Source organism: Bos javanicus, chromosome 8 (genome assembly GCF_032452875.1).
Source record: "Bos javanicus breed banteng chromosome 8, ARS-OSU_banteng_1.0, whole genome shotgun sequence".
NCBI classification, from domain to species: domain Eukaryota; kingdom Metazoa; phylum Chordata; class Mammalia; order Artiodactyla; family Bovidae; genus Bos; species Bos javanicus.
The window spans coordinates 63158395-63184657 of NC_083875.1; the positions used below are offsets into that span (position 1 = coordinate 63158395).

Below are 26263 nucleotides of genomic sequence, written 5' to 3' on the forward strand. Positions count from 1 at the left end.
CAGTGGAGTATCCAGGACTCCATTGCTACCAGGAGTCCCCATGAGACTCCAAGTCCCAGGAATTGGGCACTCAGGCAGAGATGAAGATGTCCTAGGAGACCCCAGAGCCAAGAGTGCAGCCAGTACCTTAATATTTGTAGAGCTCAATAAACAAATGATAGAGTGTGGAGTGAATAATACGCATGTCATATATGGGTTTAAAACAGCCTTTGCCTTCAAAAGAGGCATTATTCCCATTCTGTGTGGGGCTTTTAAAAGCTTCTTTTCTGCTAGTAACAAATAGGTTGACTCTGGTGTTTTCTGCCCTGCTAGTAGTTACCAAGAATATAGGAAGACACTCCTAAAGGAATAGTTTGTTAAAGCTCTAGTAGGACTGTTTGGGCCCCAAGTAGAAGCTGGAACAGTTCAGAAAGCCCTGTTCTTGTGGCATATCCCCCGTCTCCCTGGCCAGGTGACTCTAGTGCTGGTACAGCATAGCTTAAGACTCAAAAGGCTTCATCCCATGGCTGAGATAGCTCCTGTTATAGGAGCCACACTTGATTTGCCAGGTTTTCCATTCTGGAAGGAGGCCTTTGTTGGAATTGTCTCTGAGGACTTAAAGCCAAGGAAACAACAGCCTATTTATGGCAGAAAGGAAAATAGTGAACTGGAACAAGGTGATTGCAGTTGTCAACAGCGGAAAATTATAGAAGGAGGTAGAAGAGTATCCTGAAAAAAATTTTTCTTTAGCAAGCGTACAATTTAAAGAGACATTTATCTAAAACATGTCATCTCTTTAAGGGTATCAGAACTCAGCATTTTGTTGTGATTTGTTAGTAAGTTGGAGGGAGGGGTTGTCACATGATTTTGTTTATTTTCTAGGGTTTGTTTTTCTCTTGGAGAAGTTAAGTTTCATTGGTTTTTCAGAGCTTGAGGTCCATATGCACCTTAGTTAAGGCAGAACTATTAACTAGATTCTCTTCTAAGTAATCCACACAGATCTCCAGCAGCCCGAGTCAGAATCTCAGGTTGATTCCTACTCATCTGGCCTCCTCTGGTGTCTTCCTTTCTACTTTCTCTCTTCCCTTACCTTGAGTCTTCTCTCAGCCTAGACCTCCTCTAAAACTCCTTGACTGTTCACTGTTACATCCACGAGGTCACTGTGTTGTTGTTGAACATTTGCTCTGCTTTGTGATGTGTTGGACTTTGGTCTTGTTTTATGAGCCGCAGTATTGCATTCTCCTTTTTCAAGATATAAATGTTTACTAAATCCACATTCTCCTCCCTGTTGATGTAAGCAAATCTGAGCCTGGCCCCAAAGATAACAGTAGAAAAACAGAGTAATATTAGTGAATTCCTGTAGCTTTCCTTCTTCCAGTTTGCTTTATCTGTGTTCTTTTCCTTTAATTCAGGTACGTGGGCAAAGACTACTCTGCTGCTCAAGAATTAATGGAAGATGAGATGAAGGAGTACTACAGTAAGAATTCTAAGGTCACCCCAGTCCAGACTGTGCAGATTGGCCAGCTGCTGGCTGTAAATGCTGAAGAGGATGCTTGGTTACGAGCACAGGTCATTTCAATGGAAGAGGGCAAGATAAAGGCAAGTATTATGAAGACAAACACATTATTTGTCAAATGAAAATATTGCTTCTAATATGGTATCCTCTAACTGTATTTAGCTTCCTCTGGTAGTTAAAAAGATAATATATGTATATGTCAAAAATAATAATAATTATCCCTGTCAGCTTTTAAGTCAGTGATAGTTACATTATCTTAGAGTTTTAGTTTAAACAAAGAAAAAAATTCTCCTCCATTGGAATACCATAACCCATGATATAATTAATCAGGAAAAAAAACAAACCTGTATTCCTATTCCTCAGGGTTACCTAATGAATACTGATCAGAGCTCTGGGGGCTTCTTATCAAGGTCAATACTTGGAAATGAGGGAAATCATACAGATTGGAAGAGATGACATTCTCTCCTGTCTTGCACAGCCAGCTGAGGGGAACCCCAAATAAGACTTGACCATGCCCCAAGTCTTGCCCTCATGGTCATCTCGGAAAGGTCAGAGGGCTCTCTCACTAGTCTCTTCCATCAGAGGCTCCAGTACTTCCAGACTTGGCCACATTCATGGTGACCAGCCCCTGCCCTGCTGCCTTTTCCTTCCTTCACCTTATAGACCCAGAATGAGAACTTGCTCATTAAGGCACAGTTTTGTCTAAACTTTGAAAATCAGGGTTAGCACATCTCAGAACGCGTAGCACTGCAGGGGGTGGGCAGTCCAGATGATTAGGACCCCAGTCAGTATGTAGCCCGGTCACTAGTGTGTGTTCAGTGAGAAACCTGAGTGATCTCTGGATAATGGGGAATAACTGTCCTAGATGTTAGCTCAGCCTCAGTCCACTTCCTGACTGTTTCCCTGCCCTTAGGAAGTTCAAAACTTAGCTGCTTGAATGCACAGGGATTGCTTATGAAGAGAAGAACCGTACAAACCCTGATGATATGTTTAGTGTGTTAGGGTTTATAGTAAACGCTGCGAACCCTCCACAAGGACATCCCCCAGTCTGAGATCTATAGGGCAAAAATCGCTTGGGCCTCCCTTCCTTCCTTACCTCTGCTTTGGGAATTTAAACTCTGGAGTCAGTTAGACCTGAGTTTGAGTCCCAACTCTGCCACTTCTAGCTGTGTGACCTTGGGACTTCTCTGATTCCTTACCTATAAAATCAGACACTATCATCATGCTGGTATCTGCCTGTTATACTTGTCATTCATTGTTTTCCATTGTCTTAGGGAAAGAGACAAGACTGACAAGGCTTGTCCTCGAGAAGCTTTTATGCCAGTAAAAGAAGACAGATAATGAACAAGTATACAGTAAATGAAAAGGCAGGGGAAAGCAGTGAAGGAAATAACCAGAGTGCTGCAATAGAAAATAACTGAAAGAAGGGATAGCAGGGAGATGTTATCTGGTTTATTTGTTTCAAAGGTTGTTCCAGTGCCTATGTGGGGCATAGGTTGTAGTGCAGGGCAAAGATCAAAAGTAAGACCAGTTAGTTGGCTGTTGTAGTAACCAGCAGTTGCAACCTGAATTAGGGTGGAAACAGTGGAGACAGAGGTAACAAGACAGACTCAGGATGTGTTTGGAGGTGGAACTGACAGGACACTAATTCATTGGATGTGGAAGAGAAGAAAGGAGAAGGTTCAGGATGGCTGATGAATTCAAGGCTTGAGCAGATGGGTGGATGGTCATGCCATTTATTGAAAAGAATCAATATATAGGAAAATAAAGAATTTTGTAGGACTATTCATGCATTGGAGAAGGAAATGGCAACCCACTCCAGTGTTCTTGCCTGGAGAATCCCAGGGACGGGAGAGCCTGGTGGGCTGCCGTCTATGGGGTTGCACAGAGTCGGACACGACTGAAGCGACTTAGCAGCAGCAGCAGCATTAGGTTTGAGAATAGCTGTCTGATTTCCTGGATGAGCCTGGAGCTCAGGGAGAAGTCAGGACCAGGGGTGGGGACATCGGCATGTAAGTGCCACTTGAAGCCCCGGGACTGGGTCAGGTCACCTAGAGGAAGAATCACTCATAGAGCAGAGAAGAGTACCCAGAACCAGGCTCTGAAACACCTCAGCATTTAGATGGAGGGCATGAGAGGAGCAAAGGAGACTGTGAGAATGGCCAAAGAATGAGGAAAACCAAGACGACCATGTCATGGGAACCAGAACAGGAAAGTGCCTCTTGGAAGACAGAACAGGAAGCAACCGGCTGTGTCATTGCTTCTGAGAGCTGTGGGCTGGTGTTAGGAATAAAAGGAATAGCTTGGTGTGTTGTAGATAGTAAGCTCTTTAAGACAGCAATAGTTGTGGCAATCCTGGCCTTATCTTGTTCCCATATCCCCGTGAACCAGACAGAGATGAATTTTACCCCTTACTAGGAGAAGGAAATGGCAACCCACTGCAGTACTCTTGCCTGGAGAATCCCAGGGACAGAGGAGCCTTGTGGGCTGCCGTCTATGGGGTCGCACAGAGTCGGACACCACTGAAGCGACTTAGCAGCAGCAGCAGGAGAAACACTAGCTACTCGACAAGTCTTGTTTCTCTTGAATTTTGCTATCCCTGACAGCAAGTATCCATCCCCTCCTTGATTTCCACAGATTTTGGTGAACATGAGAAACAGGAGCTGGCGATCACTCCTCAGGTTGGTGCCAGTTTTACCTGGTCCAGACCCACGTCCCAGAGGTGTCTGCTGGTTATTACTCAGAAGGCACTGTGAGACCTGTGGCCACTTGAGGGAGCCAGAGAGCCAGGAATGCACTGGGGCCCAGCGCGAGGCTAGGGAGCCTGCGTGTGCTAATCCCGGGGCTGGAGGGCAGAGGGCTGTGAGAGTCTAGCCGGACATCCACGGGCAAACGTTTTATGAACTGCAGCTGACGTGCGAACACATGGTATCGTGATTCCAAAGAATAAAGAAAGAAAAGAAAAGCTTCAGAGTTATAGAAACCCTTTGAAGATTTAGAACAGTATTCTTTTGTCTCTTGCTGCTGGGATTACATTCTGAATTGCCCGGGAATCATGATTTCACATATTATGTTCTATTCTCAGAACATGTTGTCTCCATTTTAGGCCTAGGAAGAGCAGAATCCAAGTTGTGGGTGGTGATTACTATTAAAGGAAACAAAAGCTGTGTGGATCCTGAGGTTTTGGGGAAGGAAATGCAGGTGCTAATTTGGGGTTGAAGAAATTGCTGGCTGCAGTGTGGGGACCCTGCCAGGGATTGAGGCCTCAGGGAGCAGCACTGAGTCAAGATGTGAGCTCTAACAGATGATCCTTTTCAACCTGGAATACACAAGCCCCACAGCCCCAGTCATCAGGTGGCCAGGGAAAGACTAGTTGTCTCTCTGTGCTTTTCTTCCTTAGATTCTCTGATGGGGGAGAGTTTTTGTTTTGTATACTTAATACCAGAATCTCAGTACTCAGAAGCTGTGGACTTTATTTTACTGCAGAAAGTAAAACTCTTTGGTATTTCTTTGCCATGCCTTTGCCCTGCTTTGTTTTCTCTTGTTTTTGTAATAACTATCATCTGCTTTAATTAGAGAAGCATGCTAAATTTTCAGCACTTTCCCTCCTATTCCTAGGTGTCATTCTAAATCAAAGCTTAAGGTCTCTAGATTTTATTTTTCTCCAAAAGGAAAAAGGCTTTGGTTATATAGTCCTTTTCAAATAAAGTTTTATTAATACACTAAACATACTTTCCAGGCTCTCAGTGATCTGTGTTGGTGATGAGAAAGCATCATGCAGGTTTCTGTAAACACAGAACTCTGTCCAGCAGACTTGGAATCTTTTCCTGAGCTGGATGAAAGCCTAACCCAGCTTCCTAGCCCTGAGAAAAAACGGGATTATCTACTTTTACAGTGTAGGATTTCATGTTATCCAGCTGCAACATAATTGCTGTCATAGACACAGTCTCAGTCCCTGGAAACATGACAGCTGAGAGCAGGCCATCGTAAGTGCTGCTTTGAGGGTATAGAATCTGACAAATACCCCAGTGTGTGCCTCCTCTAGAAACAAATAATGGAGGGGTGTAAATCAGAAAAGGAGGAGGTGATGTAGGCATTATGATAGTAGGGCAAGAGTGGAGCAGCCAGGGATGGCAGATCAGATATGTGTGCTGCTGACAAGCTAACAGAAGGCATCGGAGCTCCACAGTCTTCCCTCTGCTCCCTGTTGGTAAAGGAGTAAACTGAAGCCAATTAAATGCATCGTGAGTTTTTTTTTTAAGAAGTAAGGATAAAGAATTTTATTTGAACCTAAACATTGTTTCTGTTATCATTAGGTATGCTATGTTGACTATGGTTTTAGTGAAAATGTTGAAAAGAGCAAAGCATACAGATTGAACCCGAAGTTCTGTTCACTCTCATTCCAAGCTACAAAGTGTAAGCTTGCAGGTAAAAAGAAACTTTTTTAAAAAGCTCTCCACTTTGGTGTGTATTATCATTGTACTTTGGGGTAGTTAAATCCTAAAGCATACTAAGTATTTCCAGGTGTTAAATGTGTTATTTCTTGAAAGGTATAAGTAAATTCATGTTTAATGTTCTCTCCATAGGATATGATCATTATAAAAATGTTATAATGTTTTTATATATTTTTGTTGCATTATACATAACATATGGGCTTCCTTTGTAGCTCAGTTGGTAAAGAATCTGCCTGCAATTAAGGAGACCCGGGTTCAATTCCTGGGTTGGGAAAATCCCCTGGAGAAGGAAGTGGCAACCCACTCCAGTATTCTTGCCCAGAGAATCCCATGGACAGAGGAGCCTGGCAGGCTATAGTCCATGGGGTCACAAAGGGTCGGACACGACTTAGCGACTAAACCACCATTCAGACCACCACCATACATAACAGATAGCATATTTAGTGTTATTATTCGGAAATCTACTGGACATCTGAGAGGGTTTGGTGGTTGTTGCCCTAACTGCCCTAGCAGCAGCTACTCGAGGCCCTGTATTGTGGGATTTGGTCAGTTTAAATTGTGTCATTCAACCTGCTGTGAAGTGACTCCCAGCTTTCCTACTGAGATAGACTCTGTTCAGTTCAGTTCAGTTCAGTTCAGTCACTCAGTCGTGTCTGACTCTTTGCGACCCCATGAATCGCAGCATGCCAGGCTTCCCTGTCTATCACCAACTCCCAGAGTTCACTCAGACACGTCCATCGAATCAGTGATGCTATCCAGCCATCTCATCCTCTGTCGTCCCCTTCTCCTCCTGCCCCCAATCCCTCCCAGCATCACAGTCTTTTCCAGTGAGTCAACTCTTCACATGAGGTGGCCAAAGTAGTGGAGTTTTAGCTTTAGCATCATTCCTTCCAAAGAACACCCAGGACCGATCTCCTTTAGAATGGACTGGTTGGATCTCCTTCCTGTCCAAGGGACTCTCAAGACTGGAAAAGGTCAGTTTTCATTCCAATCCCAAAGAAAGGCAATGCCAAAGAATGCTCAAACTACTGCACAATTGCACTCATCTCACACGCTAGGAAAGTAATGCTCAAAATTCTCCAAGCCAGGCTTCAGCAATACGTGAACCATGAACTTCTGGATGTTCAAGCTGGTTTTAGAAAAGGCAGAGGAACCAGAGATCAAATTGCCAACATCCGTTGGATCATGGAAAAAGCAAGAGAGTTCCAGAAAAACATCTATTTCTGCTTTATTGACTATGCCAAAGCCTTTGACTGTGTGGATCACAATAAACTGTGGAAAATTCTGAAAGAGATGGGAATACCAGACCACCTGACCTGCCTCTTGAGAAACCTATGTGCAGGTCAGGAAGCAACAGTTCGAACTGGACATGGAACAACAGACTGGTTCCAAATAGGAAAAGGAGTACGTCAAGGCTATATACTGTCACCCTGCTTACTTAACTTATATGCAGAGTACATCATGAGAAACACTGGTCTGGAAGAAGCACAAGCTGGAGTCAAGATTGCTGGGAGAAATATCAATAACCTCAAATATGCAGAAAGACTCTGTAGGTACTGCTTATTACCATGGAGCACCCTCTCATGCACTCAAGCACAAGCCTGGCTATAGGTCACGGTCAGTCTCTGGCACTGTCAAGTATTACTGTTTTTTCTTTTTTCCTCCTCGAGGAGGCATAGAGAAATGCATGTGTGTGAGGATAACGTGTCGGGATGGCCTAAAAGTCTGAGAGACAAATGTTAATGTTGTGGAAAGGCATGGAAATATGTGTGCATCATGCAGGATAGCTGGATTTAGATTCAGAAAATGATATAAATTGTTTTCATGAAAATTAGACCTGTGAAGAAATACCTCCTCCCAGCAGGGCTAAGTCTCTGCGTCAGAGGAGCTAGATTCGGCTCTGTCTGTGAGATATATCCTGAGTAACTTTAAAATCTTGTGACAAACTTGTGGAAGTTGGTTTTGAAAAGAACATACCAGGAGTACAGGTAAAGATTTGGGATGCTGAAATGAAAGGTTTAATAGAAGCTTAACTATGGAGAAGGCAGTGGCACCCCACTCCAGTACTCTTGCCTGGAAAATCCTATGGACAGAGGAGCCTGGTAGCCTGAAGTCCATGGGGTCACTAAGAGTCGGACACAACTGAGCGACTTCACTTTCACTTTTCACTGTCACACATTGGAGAAGGAAATGGCAACCCACTCCATTGTTCTTGCCTGGAGAATCCTGGGGATGGGGGAGCCTAGTGGGCTGTCGTCTATGGGGTCGCACGGAGTCAGACACGACTGAAGCGACTTAGCAGCAGCAGCAGCAGCTATGGAAAACAGGATAAGAACAAGAGAAAGGTATGTCATAAGCAATCTGTGAACTTTTGCTTATGGATTTAAAGGGGGAAAACATAGAAATAGACATTGTAGTACCATTGGAGAAGTGATGCCCTAGTTTAATTAGTTTTTTAATAGATTAACTTAAACTCCAGAACTTTGGCCACCTCATGCGAAGAGTTGACTCATTGGAAAAGACTCTGATGCTGGGAGGGATTGGGGGCAGGAGGAGAAGGGGACGACAGAGGATGAGATGGCTGCATGGCATCACTGACTCGATGGACGTGAGTCTCAGTGAACACCGGGAGTTGGTGATGGACAGGGAGGCCTGGCGTGCTTCGATTCATGGGGTCGCAAAGAGTTGGACACGACTGAGCGACTGATCTGATCTGATCTGATATATGATCTATGAAATTACAATTTTCTAAGAATAAAGAATAATTAGACTATGATAAAATTCACCTAATACCCATATTACATTAAACAATATTTAATCTTTCTTTCATAAATCAAAAAGTCCTTTGGTATTCTCAGTGCCATCATGGTGTACTTGAAAAGAAAGGGAGAGGGGAGGCTATCTAAATTTTCAATAAATGCATGTTTGTGAAAGAAATAATTGTGTATACTTACTTAGAAACTGAAAAAAAAAACACCAAGGTTATACTTTTAGGAAGAATGTTATAAATCCATGACTATAAGACATAATTGGTTGCTAATTTTTTATATGCATTAGTCTCTTTGTTTTAAATATGTGCTTGTAAATAAAGTGAAGGCTATTTCTCCTAAGGTAGAAATTCAGATTGATCATCAACTTCTCTTCGTGCTGTAAGATTGCCTGCAGCTAGTGTAATCATTCAAAAAGACTTTCACATTATAGTGAATATTTTTAAACCTAAGGCTGGATACTACAAAGAAGTTTGTAAAACAAAGCTTCCCTATAAAGTTTAAGAATTTTGTAGTAGATTCATAATTGTAGTAAATAGACAGAATGAATTCAATCAGTGTTTCTTAAAATGTTTCTTCTAATTAAATAGAAATTTAAATATTCAATATTTTTCAGGGTTGGAAGTTCTAAGTGATGATCCTGACTTAGTGAAAGTGGTGGAATCTTTAACTTGTGGGAAGATCTTTGCAGTGGAAATACTTGAAAAAACGGACATTCCACTGGTTGTTCTATATGATACCTCAGGAGAAGATGACATCAACATCAATGCCACCTGCTTAAAGGCCATATGTGACAAGTCACTAGAGGTTCACCTTCAGGTACCGCCATGACCCCTGCTGTCTGCTCACACATATCACAGGAAAGAAATTCACTAGAATAGAATGTGGTACAGTTTAGGCTAACATTAGATACAGACAGAATACATATGTATTGAGAAAAAAAGATAGAGGGGAGTTAAAAGTAGGGGGAAATGCCAAACCATAAAGAGTAATTGTTAAGAATTGGATTTTTATTTTATTTCTGAGTTCCTACAAAGAGCATATATTAATTTTATATGAAATTATTTTGCAAATATAAGGGAAGATAATTCAAAAGAAGGGAAAATTAGATCAGTGAAGATGTTCATTGAATTGCTAGCTTTAGCATTTTTAAAATGTGAAGAACATAAATTTCTGCAGGAAAGGACACCTTTAAATAAATTATGGAGCAGCCACTCTAAAGAATAGGATTAGGTGTTAAAAATGATTATTTTAGAAACTTCATAACAACATTGGTAAAGTATTGTTTTAATTATCAATAGAACAACAGTGAATTTCCTTCATACTTCATATTATGATTTGACTAAAAGTGGCTAAAATTAAACCTTTGCTGTTTGTTTAAAGTTACTGAAATTCACGTGGGCCATTGGCAAGGATTAGAAAGTAGACTAATAATGGGATTCATCTTTTGAGAGTTGTTTATTTTCATTTCTGTTAATATTGCAAAAATATTTATATAATAATTCTTTTTCTAAATTAATGGGACTAAGATCTTAGCATCTGGTCCCTTCCATGGCAAATAGATGGGGAAAAAGTGAAAACAGTGACAGACATTATTTTCTTGAGCTCCAAAATCACTGCAAATGGCAACCGCAGCCACAAAATTAAAGACGCTTGCTCCACGGAAGAAAAGCCGTGACAAAGCTAGTGTTAGTTGCTCAGTCATGTCTGACTCTTTGCGACCTCAAGGACTATAGCCCACCATGCTTCTCTGTCCATGGGATTCTCCAGGCAAGAATACTGGAGTGGGTTGCCATTCCCTTCTCCAGGGGATCTTCCTGACCCAGAGATTGAACCTGGGTCTCCCGCATTGCAGCTAGATACTTTACTGTCTGAGCCACCAGGGTAGTCTCAAATCTAGACAGCGTGTTGAAAAACAGACATCGCTTTGCTGACAAAGCTCTGTATAGTCAAAGCTGTGGTATTTTTCAGTAATCATGTACAGATGTGAGAGTTGGACCATAAAGAAGGCTGAAACTGAAAGTGAAAATCGCTCAGTCGTGTCTGACTCTTTGCAACCCCGTGGACTATACAGTCCATGGATTTCTCTAGGCCAGAATACTGGAGTGGGCAGCCTTTCCCTTCTCCAGGGGATCTTCCCAACTTAGAGATCAAACCCAGGTCTCCCACATTGCAGGCAGATTCTTTACCAGCTGAGCCACAAGGGAAGCCCAAAGAAGGCTGAGTGCCAAAGTATTGATGCTTTTGAATTGTGGTGCCAGAGAGGACTTTCAAGAGTCCGTTGGACAGTAAGGAGTTCAGACCAATCAATCATAAAGGAAATCAACTCTGAATATTCACTGGAAGGACTGATGAAACTCCAATACTTTGGCCACCTGCTGCAAAGAGCTGACTCATTAGAAAAGACCCTGATGCTGGGAAAGATTGTGGGCAGGAGGAGAAGGGGATTACAGGGGATGAGATAGTTGGATGGCATCATTAACTCAATGGACATGAGTTTGAGCAAACTCCAGGAGATGGTGAAGGACAGGGAAGCTTAGCATGCTGCAGTGCATGGGGTCACAAAGAGTCAGATACGACTTAGCAGCTGAACAACAACAAAATTAATGGGGAGAAGATAAACCAGAGTTAAAGATATTCTTAGCCTATTAGGGGAAAGTGGTAATAATATAATATATACAAAATGTCTACTCTGTGCCTGATACAACTGAGAGCAGATACTCCTTTTGAAAGAGAGATAGCCAAACTAGTTTTTCCCATTTGCATTATGAATTTCATTCTATCCTATCTGTCCTCCTGCTTGCTTTGAAAATTGTAAAATGCAGAGACTTTCAGTGAACTAACCCTTCGGTAGGTAAGAGCTGCACTCTGTTCTCAAGCATGCTTGGTGTGTCCTTTGTTCCAGGTTGATGCCATGTACACTAATGTCAGAGTGACTAACATTTGCTCCGATGGCACACTCTACTGCCAGGTGCCTTGTAAGGGTCTGAACAAGCTCAACGACCTTCTGCATAAGATAGAGGAATACTTCCACTGTAAGGTATGGCTAAGCAGCATCTGTTTCCAAGATGAGTCCTAGCGTTGCAAATAAGAGGAGTCACTAAATTGTATTCTTGTAGTAAGTTTTGAACAGTTTAAGGTAGAATCTCTAAAATAGAGGGTAAGATGCCCAGACTTCAGAATTTGAAACAGAACCCTTCCCTGGTTTCTGCAGGGTAGAATGAGGATAATAAGAGTGAGTATCCACAGGGCCTGGCTCATAGAAAGTGCTCAATGACGGGTCGAGGTGCAGTTGAGGAGCCTACAGTGCAGCTGCCTGTGACTGTCGTCTTGTGCAGCTGGCTCCTCTGCCTGAACAAAGACAGAACCATGGAATTTACAAGGAGAATAAAACTTACAAGGAATCATTCCCCAAGCTCTTTATGGTCCCTGAGAGAACCTGTACCCTGGTAAATGTGGTTCTACAGTTATACTTATTAATAATCTCTTACCGCCTGTAATGCAGGAGACTTGGGTTTGATCCCTGGGTTGGGAAGATCCCCTGGAGAAGGGAAAGGCTACCCACTCCAGTATTCTGGCCTAGAGAATTCCGTGGACTGTATAGTCCATGGGGTCGCAAAGAGTTGGACATGCCTGAGCCACTTTCACTTTCACTCTTAGATTGCCCTTTAATTCTAGTATCATTTTCTCTGAATCAAGATCTATAGAGGTTTTCTTTTAAGTTCCTAAAGGGATTTCCTTACCTCCATTAGGACATTGTAGTCGTAATCCACAATATGCTGTGGTTTCCAAATGACTAAACTCCTGTGCCCTTTCAACTCTGACCCCCTTACCCTGGAAGTGAACGCTTCTCTCTAACCTACAGAGCACCCCAAGGGCCTCACAGCACTTGTACGCAGCATTGTTTCAGCTGTTTGGACGTTTATTTGCTTTACTAGAGTGTAGGCTTCCTGAGGGCAGAGACTGAACCTCCCCAGGTTCTGGTAAGTACCTAATTCATTTAGGTACTGTAGTATGTTATCTAGTGTCTTACATAAAATCAGTATTCCAAAATATTTTCTGAATTGGAATAAACTTGTGTTCAGACTACAGCCTAGAATCAAGACATTAGATCTGTAACTTTACCTCTTTCTCCATTGCAGATGTCTTATAGGTATCCCAGGAGCATTACTTAAGTTTGATTTGCTAATCTATCCTGGAGAAATCTGAGACACCCAGAAGGTGGACTGTAGTTATTCATTTACATGTGTGTGCTTATTATCTATAGTGATGAAAAGCACCCTTGATAGTTCTTAGTGCCCTGGTAACTCAAGTGGAGGGAGACATTGCCTTTGGGGAGAGTAGAAACATTTACCCTGAAGGAAAGAACCAATGGCAGGTCCCCAGCTTCAAGCTACAGAGAGGAGGAGGATGAAGATACTGAACTGGCACTGATATCCACATTTGTGTTGATAACATTTCTTTTGTTTTGGAATTAAATCTTTTCTTTGAATCTGAATGTTAACAGAAGAGAAGAGGAAGCCTAATGGACAGCTAATCTAACCACCTCCCTCTCATCCAGGCTGTTCTTTTTATCAGATTCATCCTCCTCCTTTGTGTTTAACTGATGGTGCCAGAGCCTGGATGAATCATCCTGACCTCCATGCTATCATTTTTAGACGTGTTAACAGGGCTGATTTATGATCCATGTGCAAGGAAGGAGAGTAGAAACATTCACTGTAAAGGAAAGAGTAGACGGCTGCCACCAACAAGCACAGGAGGAAAAAGGCCGGAGCCCTACAAGCCAGTACACATGCTGTGTCCGCTGCAGTGCAGGCCTCACTGGAAGTCTGACCGTGGACAGGGAGGCAGTCGACCTGCACCACAGCAGTGGTGTGGCAACGTTGCTGTGAGTAATAAGTGTGTCATGTGTTTGTGTTTTGCAGCACATGACTTCTGAGTACTTCGTTTCATTACCCTTCTGTGGGAAAGTCTGCCTCTTCCACTGCAAAGGAAAATGGCTACGAGTAGAGGTAAAATTAGTCACTTGACTGTTTTTTAAATTTAAGATGAACTATTTCAGATGTACAAACAAGATTTTTTTGTTGTTGTTTAAAAAAAAATCACCAGTTTAAGAAATGAAACATAACTATTACAGTTGACCCTGCCTGTCGGCAGCCCTTGTTTTTACTTCCTCCCCTGGGCATACCAGCTGAGTGTGGTGTTTCTCATTCCTCTTCACTGCTTTATACTTTTACTATATTTGTGTCTAAACAAACACACTTTTACTATCTGTGTATTTCAAAATAGAAATAATCAAAATACAGAAATGAATAGTATGTATAATGTTGTTCAGTTGCCCAGTCATATCTGACTCCTTGTAAATCCATGGACTGCAGCATGCCAGCCTCCCTGACCCTCACTATCTCCCAAGTTTGCCCAAGTTCATGTCCATTGCATCAGTAATGCCATCCAGCCATCTCATCCTCTGACGCCCTCATACTTACAGTAATACTTACAGTAAAAACATAAATACTTAAAGTAAAAACGTGAATAAAGTATAACTGAATGAATGTTTTAAAAATTTATGTAAATCGTAAAATGTATTTTACGAAAAACAAAAGAAATGCAAAAAAGCGAAATGGCTGTCTGAGGAGGCCTTACAAATAGCTGTGAAAAGAAGAGAAGTGAAAAGCAAAGGAGAAAAGGAAAGACATACCCATTTGAATGCAGAGTTCCAAAGAATAGCAAGGAGGAATAAGAAAGCCTTCCTCGGTGATCAATGCAAAGAAATAGAGGAAAACAATAGAATGGGAAAGACTAGAGATCTCTTCAAGAAAATTAGATATACCAAGGAAACATTTCATGCAAAGATGGGCTCAATAAAGGACAGAAATGGTATGGACCTAACAGAAGCAGAAGATATTAAGAAGAGGTAGTAAGAATACATAGAAGAAGTGTACAAAAAAGACCTTCATGACCCAGATAATCACGATGGTGTGATCACTCACCTAGAGCCAGACATCCTGGAATGTGAAGTCAAGTGGGCCTTAGGAGGCATCACTACAAACAAAGCTAGTGGAGGTGATGGAATTCTAGTTGAGCTATTTCAAATCCTGAAAGATGATGCTGTGAAAGTACTGCACTCAATATGCCAGCAAATATGGAAAACGCAGCAGTAGCCACAGGACTGGAAAAGGTCAGTTTTCATTCCAATCCCAAAAAAGGTAATGCCAAAGAATGCTCAAACTACCACACAATTGCACTCATCTCACACGCTAGGAAAGTAAGGCTCAAAATTCTCCAAGCCAAGCTTCCGCAGTATGTGAACCATGAACTTCCAGATCTTCAAGCTGGTTTTAGAAAAGGCAGAGGAACCAGAGATCGAATTGCCAACATCCGCTGGATCATGGAAAAAGCAAGAGAGTTCCAGAAAAACATCTATTTCTGCTTTATTGACTATGCCAAAGCCTTTGACTGTGTGGATCACAGTAAACTGTGGAAAATTCTGAAAGAGATGGGAATACCAGACCACCTGACCTGCCTCTTGAGAAACCTATATGCAGGTCAGGAAGCAACTGTTCGAACTGGACATGGAACAACAGACTGGTTCCAAATAGGAAAAGGAGTTCGTCAAGCTGTATATTGTCTCCCTGCTTACTTAACTTATATGCAGAGTACATCATGAGAAACGCTGGGCTGGAAGAAGCACAAGCTGGAATCAAGATTGCCGGGAGAAATATCAATAACCTCAGATATGCGGATGACACCACCCTTATGGCAGAAAGTTAAGAAGAACTAAAGAGCCTCTTGATGAAAGTGAAAGAGGAGAGTGAAAAAGTTAGCTTAAAGTTCAACATTCAGAAGACGAAGATCATGGCATCCGGTCCCATCACTTCATGGCAAATAGATGGGGAAACAGTGGAAACAGTGACACACTTTATTTTGGGGGGCTCAAAAATCACTGCAGATGGTGACTGCAGCCATGAAATTAAAAGACGCTTACTCCTTGGAAGGAAAGTTATGACTAACCTAGATAGCATATTGAAAAGCAGACATTACTTTGCCAACAAAGGTCCATCTAGTCAAGGCTGTGGTTTTTCCAGTTGTCATGTATGGATGTGAGAGTTGGACTGTGAAGAAAGCTGAGCACCAAAGAATTGATGCTTTTGAACTGTGGTGTTGGGGAAGATGCTTGAGAGTCCCTTGGACTGCAAGGGGATCCAACCAGTCTGTCCTAAAGGAGATCAGTCCTAGGTATCCATTGGAAGAACTGATGTTGAAGCTGAAACTCCCAATACTTTGGCCACCTGATACGAAGAGCTGACTCATTGGAAAAGTCCCTAATGCTGGGAGGGATTGAGGGCAGGAGGAGAAGGGGAACACAGAGGATGAGATGGTTGGATGGCATCATCGACTTGATGGACATGGGTTTGAGTGAACTCCGGGAGTTGGTGATGGATGGGGAGGCCTGGCGTGCTGCAGTTCATGGGGTTGCAAAGAGTCGGACACGACTGAGTGACTGAATTGAACTGAACCTAGGTCCAAAGACCTCTACTTACAGGGAGTGCCTGAACCCATCTACCATAATCATATGCATATTGTGCGTGTGTATGTGTATGTGTGTATGATGTATTTTGGAGGGAAAGTATTCATAATTTTCATAAGATTCTGAAAGAAGCCAACCCTAAGAAGGTAAGAATCATTGCTTTATCGAATTTTAATACAACATAGCAACATTTTGATAACTTAATTGTACTGATTTTCCCTTTTAGTAAATCTTAATCATGACCACTTCAATAAAAGTATCAATTTTGAAATAATTATTGTCATTAATGTGAATGTGTCTTAGAAAGTCGAGATCTGGGTATATGACTAAAAGTTATGTGCTTAGCTATAAACTTTAAAGCGTGACTTGTTAAAAAGAACACAACATTATTTGAATTTTAAAGCTCTGTGCTGTCTAGTGTATAATATATAAATGCATAAATGCTTAATTTTTAAGCCTTTTATTTTGAAATAATTTTAGACTTTTAAAAAGTTGCAAAAATATTTCAAAGAGTTCCCATATACCTTTTCCTTTTACCCACCATCGCCAATTGATAACATCTTGTATAACCATTATCAAAACCAGGAAATTAACACTGGTACAACATTATTAACTAATCTGCAGAACATACTGACGTTCCCAGATTGTCTTCCAAATGTCCTTTTTCTGGTCCTCCAAGTTGTATTTAGTTGTCCTATCTTAGTTTCCTCTAACCTGACAGTTGCTCAGTCCTTGTTGTTTGTGGCCTTTTGAAGAATAGCAATATTTTGTAGAGTATCTCTCAACTTTAGTTTCTCCGTGTCTGTTAGAACTGGACATGGAACAACAGACTGGTTCCAAATAGGAAAAGGAGTACGTCAAGGCTATATACTGTCACCCTGCTTATTTAACTTATATGCAGAGTACATCATAAGAAACGCTGGGCTGGAAGAAGCACAAGCTGGAATCAAGGTTGCTGGGAGAAATATCAGTAACCTCAGATATGCAGATGATACCACCCTTATGGCAGAAAGTGAAGAGGAACTAAAAAGCCTCTTGATGAAAGTGAAAGAGGAGAGTGAAAAAGTTGGCTTAAAGCTCAGAGTTCAGAAAACTAAGATCATGGCATCTGGTCCTTCACTTCATGGAAAATAGATGGGGAAACAGTGGAAACAGTGTCAGATTTTATTTTGGGGGCCTCCAAAATCACTGCAGATAGTAATTGCAGCCATGAAATTAAAAGATGCTTACTCCTTGGAAGGAGTGTTATGACCAACCTAGATAGCATATTCAAAAGCAGAGACATTACTTTGCCAACAAAGGTCCGTCTAGTCAAGGCTGTGGTTTTTCCAGTGGTCATGTATGGATGTGAGAGTTGGACTGTGAAGAAAGCTGGGCGCCAAAGAATTGATGCTTTTGAACTGTGGTGTTGGAGAAGACTCTTGAGAGTCCCTTGGGCTGCAAGGAGATCCAACCAGTCCATTCTAAAGGAGATCAGTCCTGGGTGTTCATTGGAAGGACCGAGGCTAAAGCTGAAACTCCAGTACTTTGGCCACCTCATGAGAAGAGTTGACTCATTGGAAAAGACTCTGATGCTGGGAGGAATTGGGGGCAGGAGGAGAAGGGGACGACAGAGGATGAGATGGCTGAATGGGATCACTGACTCAATGGACATGAGTTTGAGTAAACTCCAGGAGTTGGTGATGGACAGGGAGGCCTAGCGTGCTGTGATTCATGGGGTCTCAAAGAGTCGGACGCAACTGAGCAGCTGAACTGAACTGATAATCAGGTTATACCTTTTTGGCAAATACTTTCTCATTGCATGCTCAAATACTTTAGATAAATATCTAGTATTACTTTTATTGCTATCAAATTGTGATTATCTACCTTTAGGGTAGCAGAGGTATTCATTCTCTTAATGATGCATGGAAAGGGAAAGAAAAATGATTAGTGAAAAGCAGATCCTGTGTTTAAGTGATGTATTTGCTCTTGACATTTTAACTTGTTTAACTTTAGCACATACATATTCTGAACTTATTCCATACATCCAGCCAACTTTATTCAATGCAGAGGCCATTGCTCTCCATTTCCCTGTAGAAGTGATCAGCCTTCACTCTGTACCATCTTCCAGTCAATTTTCAGAACTGACACTTGACTTCTGCCCACACTCCATCAGAGAGCCTGTTCTTGTGAAAGCATCTTTATTATGCAGTCAAATTAGTATCTTCCAGGTCTTGTCTTTCCAAACCTCTTTGCATCAAATAGTGGTGAAACTTGAAATTCTCTTCTCACTAAAGTACCATATTATCAAATGCTAATCTTCCTTGTGATAGTCTAATGATTCTTTCTCTTATTTTTCACCCAAAACCTCCCTCCATCCCCACTTCTGAAATGTCAGTGTCAGTGTCCCCAAGTCCTGTCTTGGCTTATCAGTCTTCTTGGCCTCTTTATCCTTCTGGGTAATCCTATCTCATAGTTTCAGGTACCATTTCAGCCCTAATGACTTCCAAATTAATTTCCAGCCCCTGGTGAACTGTAGATTTAAGCAAAAAGCCAGCCCAGTTGTTCATTTCACAAACTAAGTTCTGTGTGTCTGAATCCTTACCTTTCTCCCATGTCTCTGTTTTAGTGGCACCTCCCTTTGTGCAGCCATTCAGGCTGTTTCTTAAGAGTTATCTTTGAATCCTACATCTTCCTCAGCCCTGCAATGTAACTTATCACCAAATGCTGCTGATTTTACATCTTTGTCAATTCTTGCCCAGATCACTGCAGTACCACACCGTTTCCTCTGCCTTCACCGTTGTCTTCCTCAAGTCAAGCTCTGTACCACTAAGAGTGAGCAACCCAAAATGCAAATAGTAACACATCCAGCTTATGATGAGATTTACTGTTTCCACAGCACTACTTGTTTGGTAAACTGATCTCATTTAATGTTTGCAAAACCCTATTATCCCTGTTTGTACTGATGAGGAAAGTAACTCAGCTAATAAGTAGGGTAATTGACATGTAACTGTCTGAGCCACCAGGGAAGCCCAAAACAAACTCTATCAGATCCCAAAGCCCTGGTTAGCAATTTTATAAAGTTGACCACCTCATTCTTCTACTTAAGGCTTGACATTGGCTTCTAATCTGCAGGGTGAAGTCTCAGTTCTTGAAGACATGTCTGGCTCTGCTGACCTTCCCTTTGCCTGTCTCCCAGCCTCACCTCTTGCCTTGGCTGGTCTCTCACTTGATGCTCTAATGTAACCACAATGCTTGTAGTCACCACATGTGAGAAATATGTGTGTGCCTTTGCCTATCCTCTCCCCTCTATTTGAAATGTCACAGTTAGCCTCTAACTAGACTCCTACCAATCAATCTGGTTTACTCCCATTCATCATTTAAGGTCCAGCTCTGAAAGGACATAAATTTGTGAAATTTACGAAACCAGTTTGTGAAAAAGGAAATACACGTGACTAATAAATATGATTATTTCTTTAAGTGACAAAAATTTACACAAATTATCCAAAGTGATTTGTTAGATAAGTCACAATGGATAGACTTAGGTAAAATTACATAGAAAACAAATGACATGAAATATTTTTATGAGACATTGTGTGGAAAGCAGTGAACTATGAAATAGTATCTACAAACATGTTGTAATTTTTGTAAATCTAATTTTTTGTGAGTCATAGATAAAAGACTAGACAGATAACTGTAACCTATAGTAGATGAAGAGTAATTTTTATATCATTCTTTTTAAGTATCTAAATGTTCTGTAGTGTAGGCATTTTACTGAAATAAGAAAAGTAAATTTTGGGAAAAAAAGTACCAATTCTAGGCTTTCCTTCCTCCTGAAAGCTAGCTCTAACACCTGCCTCCTGCTGGGTCAGTTAACCACCCTGTGTGTTCTCATCATACCCCACGCATATCTTCATTATCACCCTTACTACAGTATAGTATGGCATGTATTTGTCTCCTCTCTCACAGCACTAGGAGCTCTTTGAAAAGGGGTGGTATATCTCTGTAGCCCAGTTATGCCTGGATATGGCAAGCATCCATACCAATGTATATATTCGGTATGTGTGCATGAATAAATGAATAGATTTTAAAATATTGTTCCATGGGACTGTTTGTGTTTATCATGTCTTAAGAGGTTTAGAAATTTATGCTATTAATCAGGCATTACCTGGGGCGGTAGAAAAAGGCTTCACTTTTGGTGAATATGACTTCAGGCTGAGAGTGACCCAGTTCTTGACAGTCATCGTATTGAAAGCACCACCACCATGCTTAGGTAGCAGTTGGTGCAGTTGTAGATGTGAAATCTTAGTCCAGATAACCACCCCAGTGGGGCTGTATTTGGCCAGTGTAAATATTTAACAGGCTTTTCTGGTGGTGAAGAGAAAGCCTTTCAGCAGGTAAAGAATCCACCTGCAATGCAAGAGACACAGCAGACACAGATTCAATCCCTGGTTCAGGAAGATCCCCTGGAGGTGGGCATGACAACCTACTCCAGTATTCTTGTCTAGAGAATCCCATGGACTGAGGAGCCTGGCAGGCTCCAGTCCCAAGAATCATGAAGAGTTGGACAGCTGAGCAACTAAGCACAAACACACACAAATATTTAACAGTGGTAAATACCACAGTGGTATTTTAGGGGCGTATTAGGGAAAACTGGACTTCCCTGGTGGCTCAGATAGTAAAGTGTCTGCCTACAATACGGGAGACCCAGGTTCAATCCCTGGATTGGGAAGATCTCCTGGAGAAGGAAATGGCAACCCCACTCCAGTATTCTTGCCTGGAAAATCCCATGGATGGACAAGCCTGGTAGGCTACAGTCCATGGGGTCACAAAGAGTCGGACACGACTGAGCAACTTCACTTTAGGGGAAACTGGGCATTTAAAGATACATCCAGAATCTTATATTGTAATGTTGCCATTTGACCACAGGTAGGTAATTATTCAGTATTCTTGGGCTTCCCTGGTGTCTCAGATGGTAAAGAATCCGCCTGCAATGAGGGAGACCTGGGTTTGATCCCTGAGTTAGGAAGATCCCCTGGAGGAGGGCATGGCAACCCACTCTAGTATTCTTGGGCTTCCCTGGTAGCTCAGCTGGTAAAGAACCCATCTGCAATGCAGGAGACCTCGGTTCAATTCCTGGGTGGGGAAGATCCCCTGGAGAAAGGATAGGCTACCCACTGCAGTATTCTGGGACTTCCCTAGTGGCTAGATGGTAAAGAATCCACCTGCAACGTGGGAGACCTGACTTTCTTAGTTCCAATTTTTAGTTAGGCCAAATGATACACATTATCATTGGGCTTTCTGACTAGGCAACAAAATAGCAAAATATGTTTTAAAAATATATAGTATTTACTTACTACAAGTGAAATTCTGTCTCTGAATTCTATTAATTTCCTGATTACTGAGACACAATAGTTTTTCTCTCCCTCATTTGCTAATATTTTGGAGAACTGAATCTTATACTCAACAACATATAATGATACACACCAAATTGTTTTATAATCAGTAGTGTCCTAGAGTTGCAAACATGGTAATTATTACTATATTTATGAATTAACAGCAAGATGTCAATTCTACTGTAAAAGAATATCTATTTGGGAAACAAGTACATTTTAAAATAAGAGAAAATTTAACCAGCATATAGTCTTTGTTGTTTTTTATAATGCATTTTAGAGTTGTATGGAATGAAATTGAACAGAACTATTTTGGCCTGTTGGATATGCTAATAAATCAGCCAACACTTGTCTCTTCACAGATCACAAATGTGCACAGCAGCCGGGCCCTTGACGTTCAGTTCCTGGATGCTGGCACTGTGACGTCTGTGAAAGTGTCCGAGCTCAGGGAAATCCCCCCACGGTTTCTCCAAGAAATGATCTCAGTGCCACCTCAGGTACTGTATGTCCAGCCTGGGAGACTAACTGGAGGGAATTTGAACGCATTCATAATCACATTGTGAGATGCTCTCTCAGGTTTTGATAATGATTGAGCTTACAGCAAAACTGGAAATGATCCAAATGTGGAGTGGCTGACTGGGTTTCAGATGTAAAATTTTGCTTAAACAGGAAGGGCAGTCAGACTTAGAGAATGTTGTTTGATAAATGTTTTTTCAAGCATGTCGAGTCATCAGGCTATATTGTCCAGTTAGAGATTCTATTTTAATAATTAGATGACTGTGCTGGCTTCTACAGTTTCAGGATATTATATGTCAATATTTACTTCCAGAGTTCTTAATTAAGTAACCTGTCTTGGATATGTTTATATTTAATCTTTTCTGCATAGATTTAGAGGGCTTGCCTGATAGCTCAGTTGATAAAGAATCCACCTGCAATGCAGGAGACCCTGGTTTGATTCCTGGGTTGGGAAGATCCACTGGAGAAGGGATAGGCTACTCACTCCAGTATTCTTGGGTTTCCCTTGTGGCTCTACTGGGAAAGAATCCGCCTGCAATGCAGGAGACCTGGGTTTTATCACTGGGTTGGGAAGATTCCCTGGAGAAGTATTCTGGCCTGGAGAATTCCATGAACTGTATAGTCCACAGGGTCACAAAGAGTCGGACATTACTGAGCGACCTTCACTTCACTTCCATAGGTTTCAGTGAAAAGATTAACCGTAGTCTATCATTCCTCTTTTGATAGAAATCCAGATGATAAGAAGTTTGAACACCTCTGGCCTCTGTACCCCTTGTTAGAACACCCATCCAGGGCCAGCCTTACCTAGAAAAGGTTCCCGGGGCTGGAGGGGAAGGGGGTCTGTCCTACTGCTTCTGAGTGTCTGAAGGTTATACAAAGTGTACCTTCTTGGTAAAAGCCACTATAATTTGTTCTGTTAACCTTACGGGATTTGTTATTTGATAATTGTGAAGTTGGGAGAACCCTTATAACCAGCTAGGCCAAGCCTCTGGCTAACAGCATCTCCCTAAGAGGTTGAGAGTAGCAAACAGATGGCCTTTGGCCAAGGCTGACCCATGAATATTGGATCTGAGCTGTTGGCTCGTATAGTGTTTTAAAATGTGAGTTAGTCGTTTGCTTCTATCTTCTGAATCTAGAAAATGTGACTCTACTGAGCACTCCCTTTTATAGGACAGCTCTCTAAGGGAGCTTGGGAGTGCCATTCTCTGTAGGGGAGAGAGTGAGCTCTCCAGTGCCCAGGCCTCAGCTGGCCTGCCTCACTCCCCCATACACACCAGGTAGCATCTGCTCTCAGTGACCTTGCCACGCAGAAAGGAGCCTCATCCAAGGGGCACAGTGGGAGACTGGGGGCCCTCAAGGGTGAAGAGAGGTGTGACAGTGAGGATGGGGCTCAGAGAGGAAAGGAGGAATGTAAGAATCCTGGAAGTATTCTTCACAAAATGGCCTCCATCAATTCAAAGGCTCCCATGAGACTGGAGGGAGTCCCTGGGGCTATCTTTTCCTCCCTGAGGTAGACATTCTCCAGAAGCTTGTGCAGTGATGGTGGGAGGTAGAAAGCATCAGGGAAAATGAGGCTTTTAGGTATCAGTGGGTTTCAGTTTTTCTTAGCCTGCTTAATTCTCATAACAACCTCCTTCAAAAGTGAAAGTGGCTCAGTCGTGTCTGACTCTTTGTGTCCCTATGGGTCTGTGGAATTCTCCAGGCCAGAATACTGAAGTGGGTAGCTTTTCCCTTCTCCAGGGGAATCTTCCCAACCCAGGGATAGAACCTAGGTCTCCCACATTGCAGGTGGATTCTTTACCAGCTGAGCCACAAGGGAAGCCCTCTTTCAAAAAAGTGAGCACAAGTGCCTGGGGTACTCTAGAAATGCTTCATTCAACAGTAAATCTCCACAAAGAGTTCTACAGTGAGTCAGGTTTCCTCCAAATGACACTTCATTTTTTTTTTTAAGTTGGACTTAGAGGGAAGACTTCAATGTAAGTCCTAATCTTGTCTTCATGACTTTGTGACCTTACTTACACAGGTTAGTATGTCAGTCTGTTTCACCGTCTGTAAAATCAGATGGCAACACTAGCCTGCCAGTATTGCAGTATTGTATTGTAGGGTGAGAAGTCCGTACCATGCCTTTATAACCCTGGCTCATAGGAATAAAGATAATGGTAGTAATATAAATAGGAACACAGACACTCCAGCCCAAGAGCTGTGATTGTCACTATTAGCTGTTGCTTGCTTTCTATCTTGGAAACATTTGACTTGTATGAAAATAATATTGACATTACTCTTAAGTACCTATTTTAAGATGGTGTGCCCTCTTTTCCATTGTGTTTTATTTTCAGGCTATCAAGTGCTGTTTAGCAGATCTTCCACAATCTATTGGCATGTGGACCCCTGATGCTGTGCTTTGGCTAAGAGATTCTGTTTTGAATTGCTCAGACTGTAGCATTAAGGTTAGTTATCTTAATGGTCTTGATAAACGGGAGCTTGTCAGCCAAAAGGACTCATTTGGTTTTTGTGAAAGAATTTTATCTTTCTGTAAACTGATGCTTTCACATCTGACACACTTTTGTAGTTAGGAGATTGATTACATGTGTAGCTATGACACATTTCATGGTTTAATTTTTATTTAAGAATTTATCCTGTATCTGCAGTATTATGTTTAAACCTTTTATATAATTTTTTGATTATTAATAAAGTAGCAGATAGTTTTCAGCTCTTAATTTGCTCCATGATAAGGAATTAAGTACCCAACAAAGGACCACATATCTCTCTCTTTTTTTTTCTTTAAGATTTATTTATTTGTGTTTATTTTTTTGGCTGTGTTGCATCTTCGTGCCGCACGAGCTTTTCTGTAGTGGAGGAGAGCAGGGGCTACTTCCTTGTTGCAAGCACTCTAGTGCACTGGCGCAGGAGTTGTGGCACGTGAACTTAGTTGCTCCACAGCATGTGGGGTCTTCCCAGACCAGGGATCCAACTGATGTCCCTTGCATTGCAAGGTGGGTTCTTAATCGGACCACCAGGGAAGCCCTGGACCATATATTTCTTGATAAATGTTTCTAAAGCCCATTTAAGTAAGTCCTGTATGTCTTTTTTTCCTAAAGTAAAATGAATTATAAACAAATTTTGCTTATAATCTTGGTTTTCTGTCTCTTTTCCTAAAACTTATATAAACTGCTTTCTTTCTTTCACTATTGTGTTTCTTTTTCACACTCTTCAGTCTGTATATCAAAAACACTGCTCATATTTCCAAGAATAGAAATGTAACATTAAAAAAAAGAAATGTAAGATAGTATTTCTCTATTTTAACTAATGTAAATAGTGTTATAATTTTATATAAGCATGTAACAGTTAACAGTGAAATGTCCTTGAGAAATTTCTTCATGAAGATCTCTCAGTTATTCTAGCCCACACTGATTTTCCTGTCTTCATTCTCCTCTAGGGCTTATCATGTACAGTCACACAGTTATGTACCATTTTGTATTCTTCAGTTGCCACACAAATATTGTTTTCTCAGCTAAATTTTCAGCTCCTAAAGCCAGGGTATTGGTCAATAAAAACATTTTTAGAGGTTGATGTTTGAAATAGTGTTTCTGTACCACTAATATCAAAATGAATTAACAGTCAGTACTTCATAAACCCTCAAAAGGATGAATTTAAATTGACTCCTCTTGCTACAAGGAAAACTTTTAAAGTAAATGACTTTAGAAGGATTGCCATGTTGGTGTTTCCTTGTCTTCACGTTTGTGTTCCTGCCTTAAATTTCTTAGCCCAGTTTGATAAAAGATAGAAGTATCTCATTTTTGTTGTTCCTAAGATAAACCAGAGGAGCTGGTGAGAAGAATTAACAGACTACCAGCCCTTAGGGGCACACAGCAGCCTAGTCCCAGGTACCAGCATGTGGGGCTTCTGTACAGACTCTCCCACTGCCAACAGAAGAATGTAGACAGGTTGTCGGAGGTCTCCTGGGCAAAATGTGCAAAATGGTGACTAATTTTGGCCTATTCAATGGAGCTTTCTTCCTCTTTTTCTCCCAAGGCCCCTCTCCTCTTATGTAACTAGGGAAGAGGAAGAGGGGTGAGAACAGATATTAGGACCAAATAAGGAATTTGGACCCAGGGTCCCAAAAGATATGG

The 26263-nt window shown here is 41.6% G+C and overlaps 1 protein-coding gene across 4 annotated transcripts in view; it reads left to right on the plus strand.

Moving 5' to 3' along the window:
• Nucleotides 1-26263, plus strand: part of TDRD7 (tudor domain containing 7) — a 104131-nt gene that overhangs the window by 68179 nt on the left and 9689 nt on the right. For all 4 annotated transcript variants that reach the window (XM_061425733.1, XM_061425735.1, XM_061425732.1 and 1 more), the window contains 7 exons: nucleotides 1392-1578; nucleotides 5812-5923; nucleotides 9334-9536; nucleotides 11623-11757; nucleotides 13643-13729; nucleotides 21980-22114; nucleotides 24470-24580. In XM_061425733.1, coding sequence (XP_061281717.1) covers nucleotides 1392-1578; nucleotides 5812-5923; nucleotides 9334-9536; nucleotides 11623-11757; nucleotides 13643-13729; nucleotides 21980-22114; nucleotides 24470-24580 — 970 coding nt within the window. The remainder of the gene's footprint in view (nucleotides 1-1391; nucleotides 1579-5811; nucleotides 5924-9333; nucleotides 9537-11622; nucleotides 11758-13642; nucleotides 13730-21979; nucleotides 22115-24469; nucleotides 24581-26263) is intronic.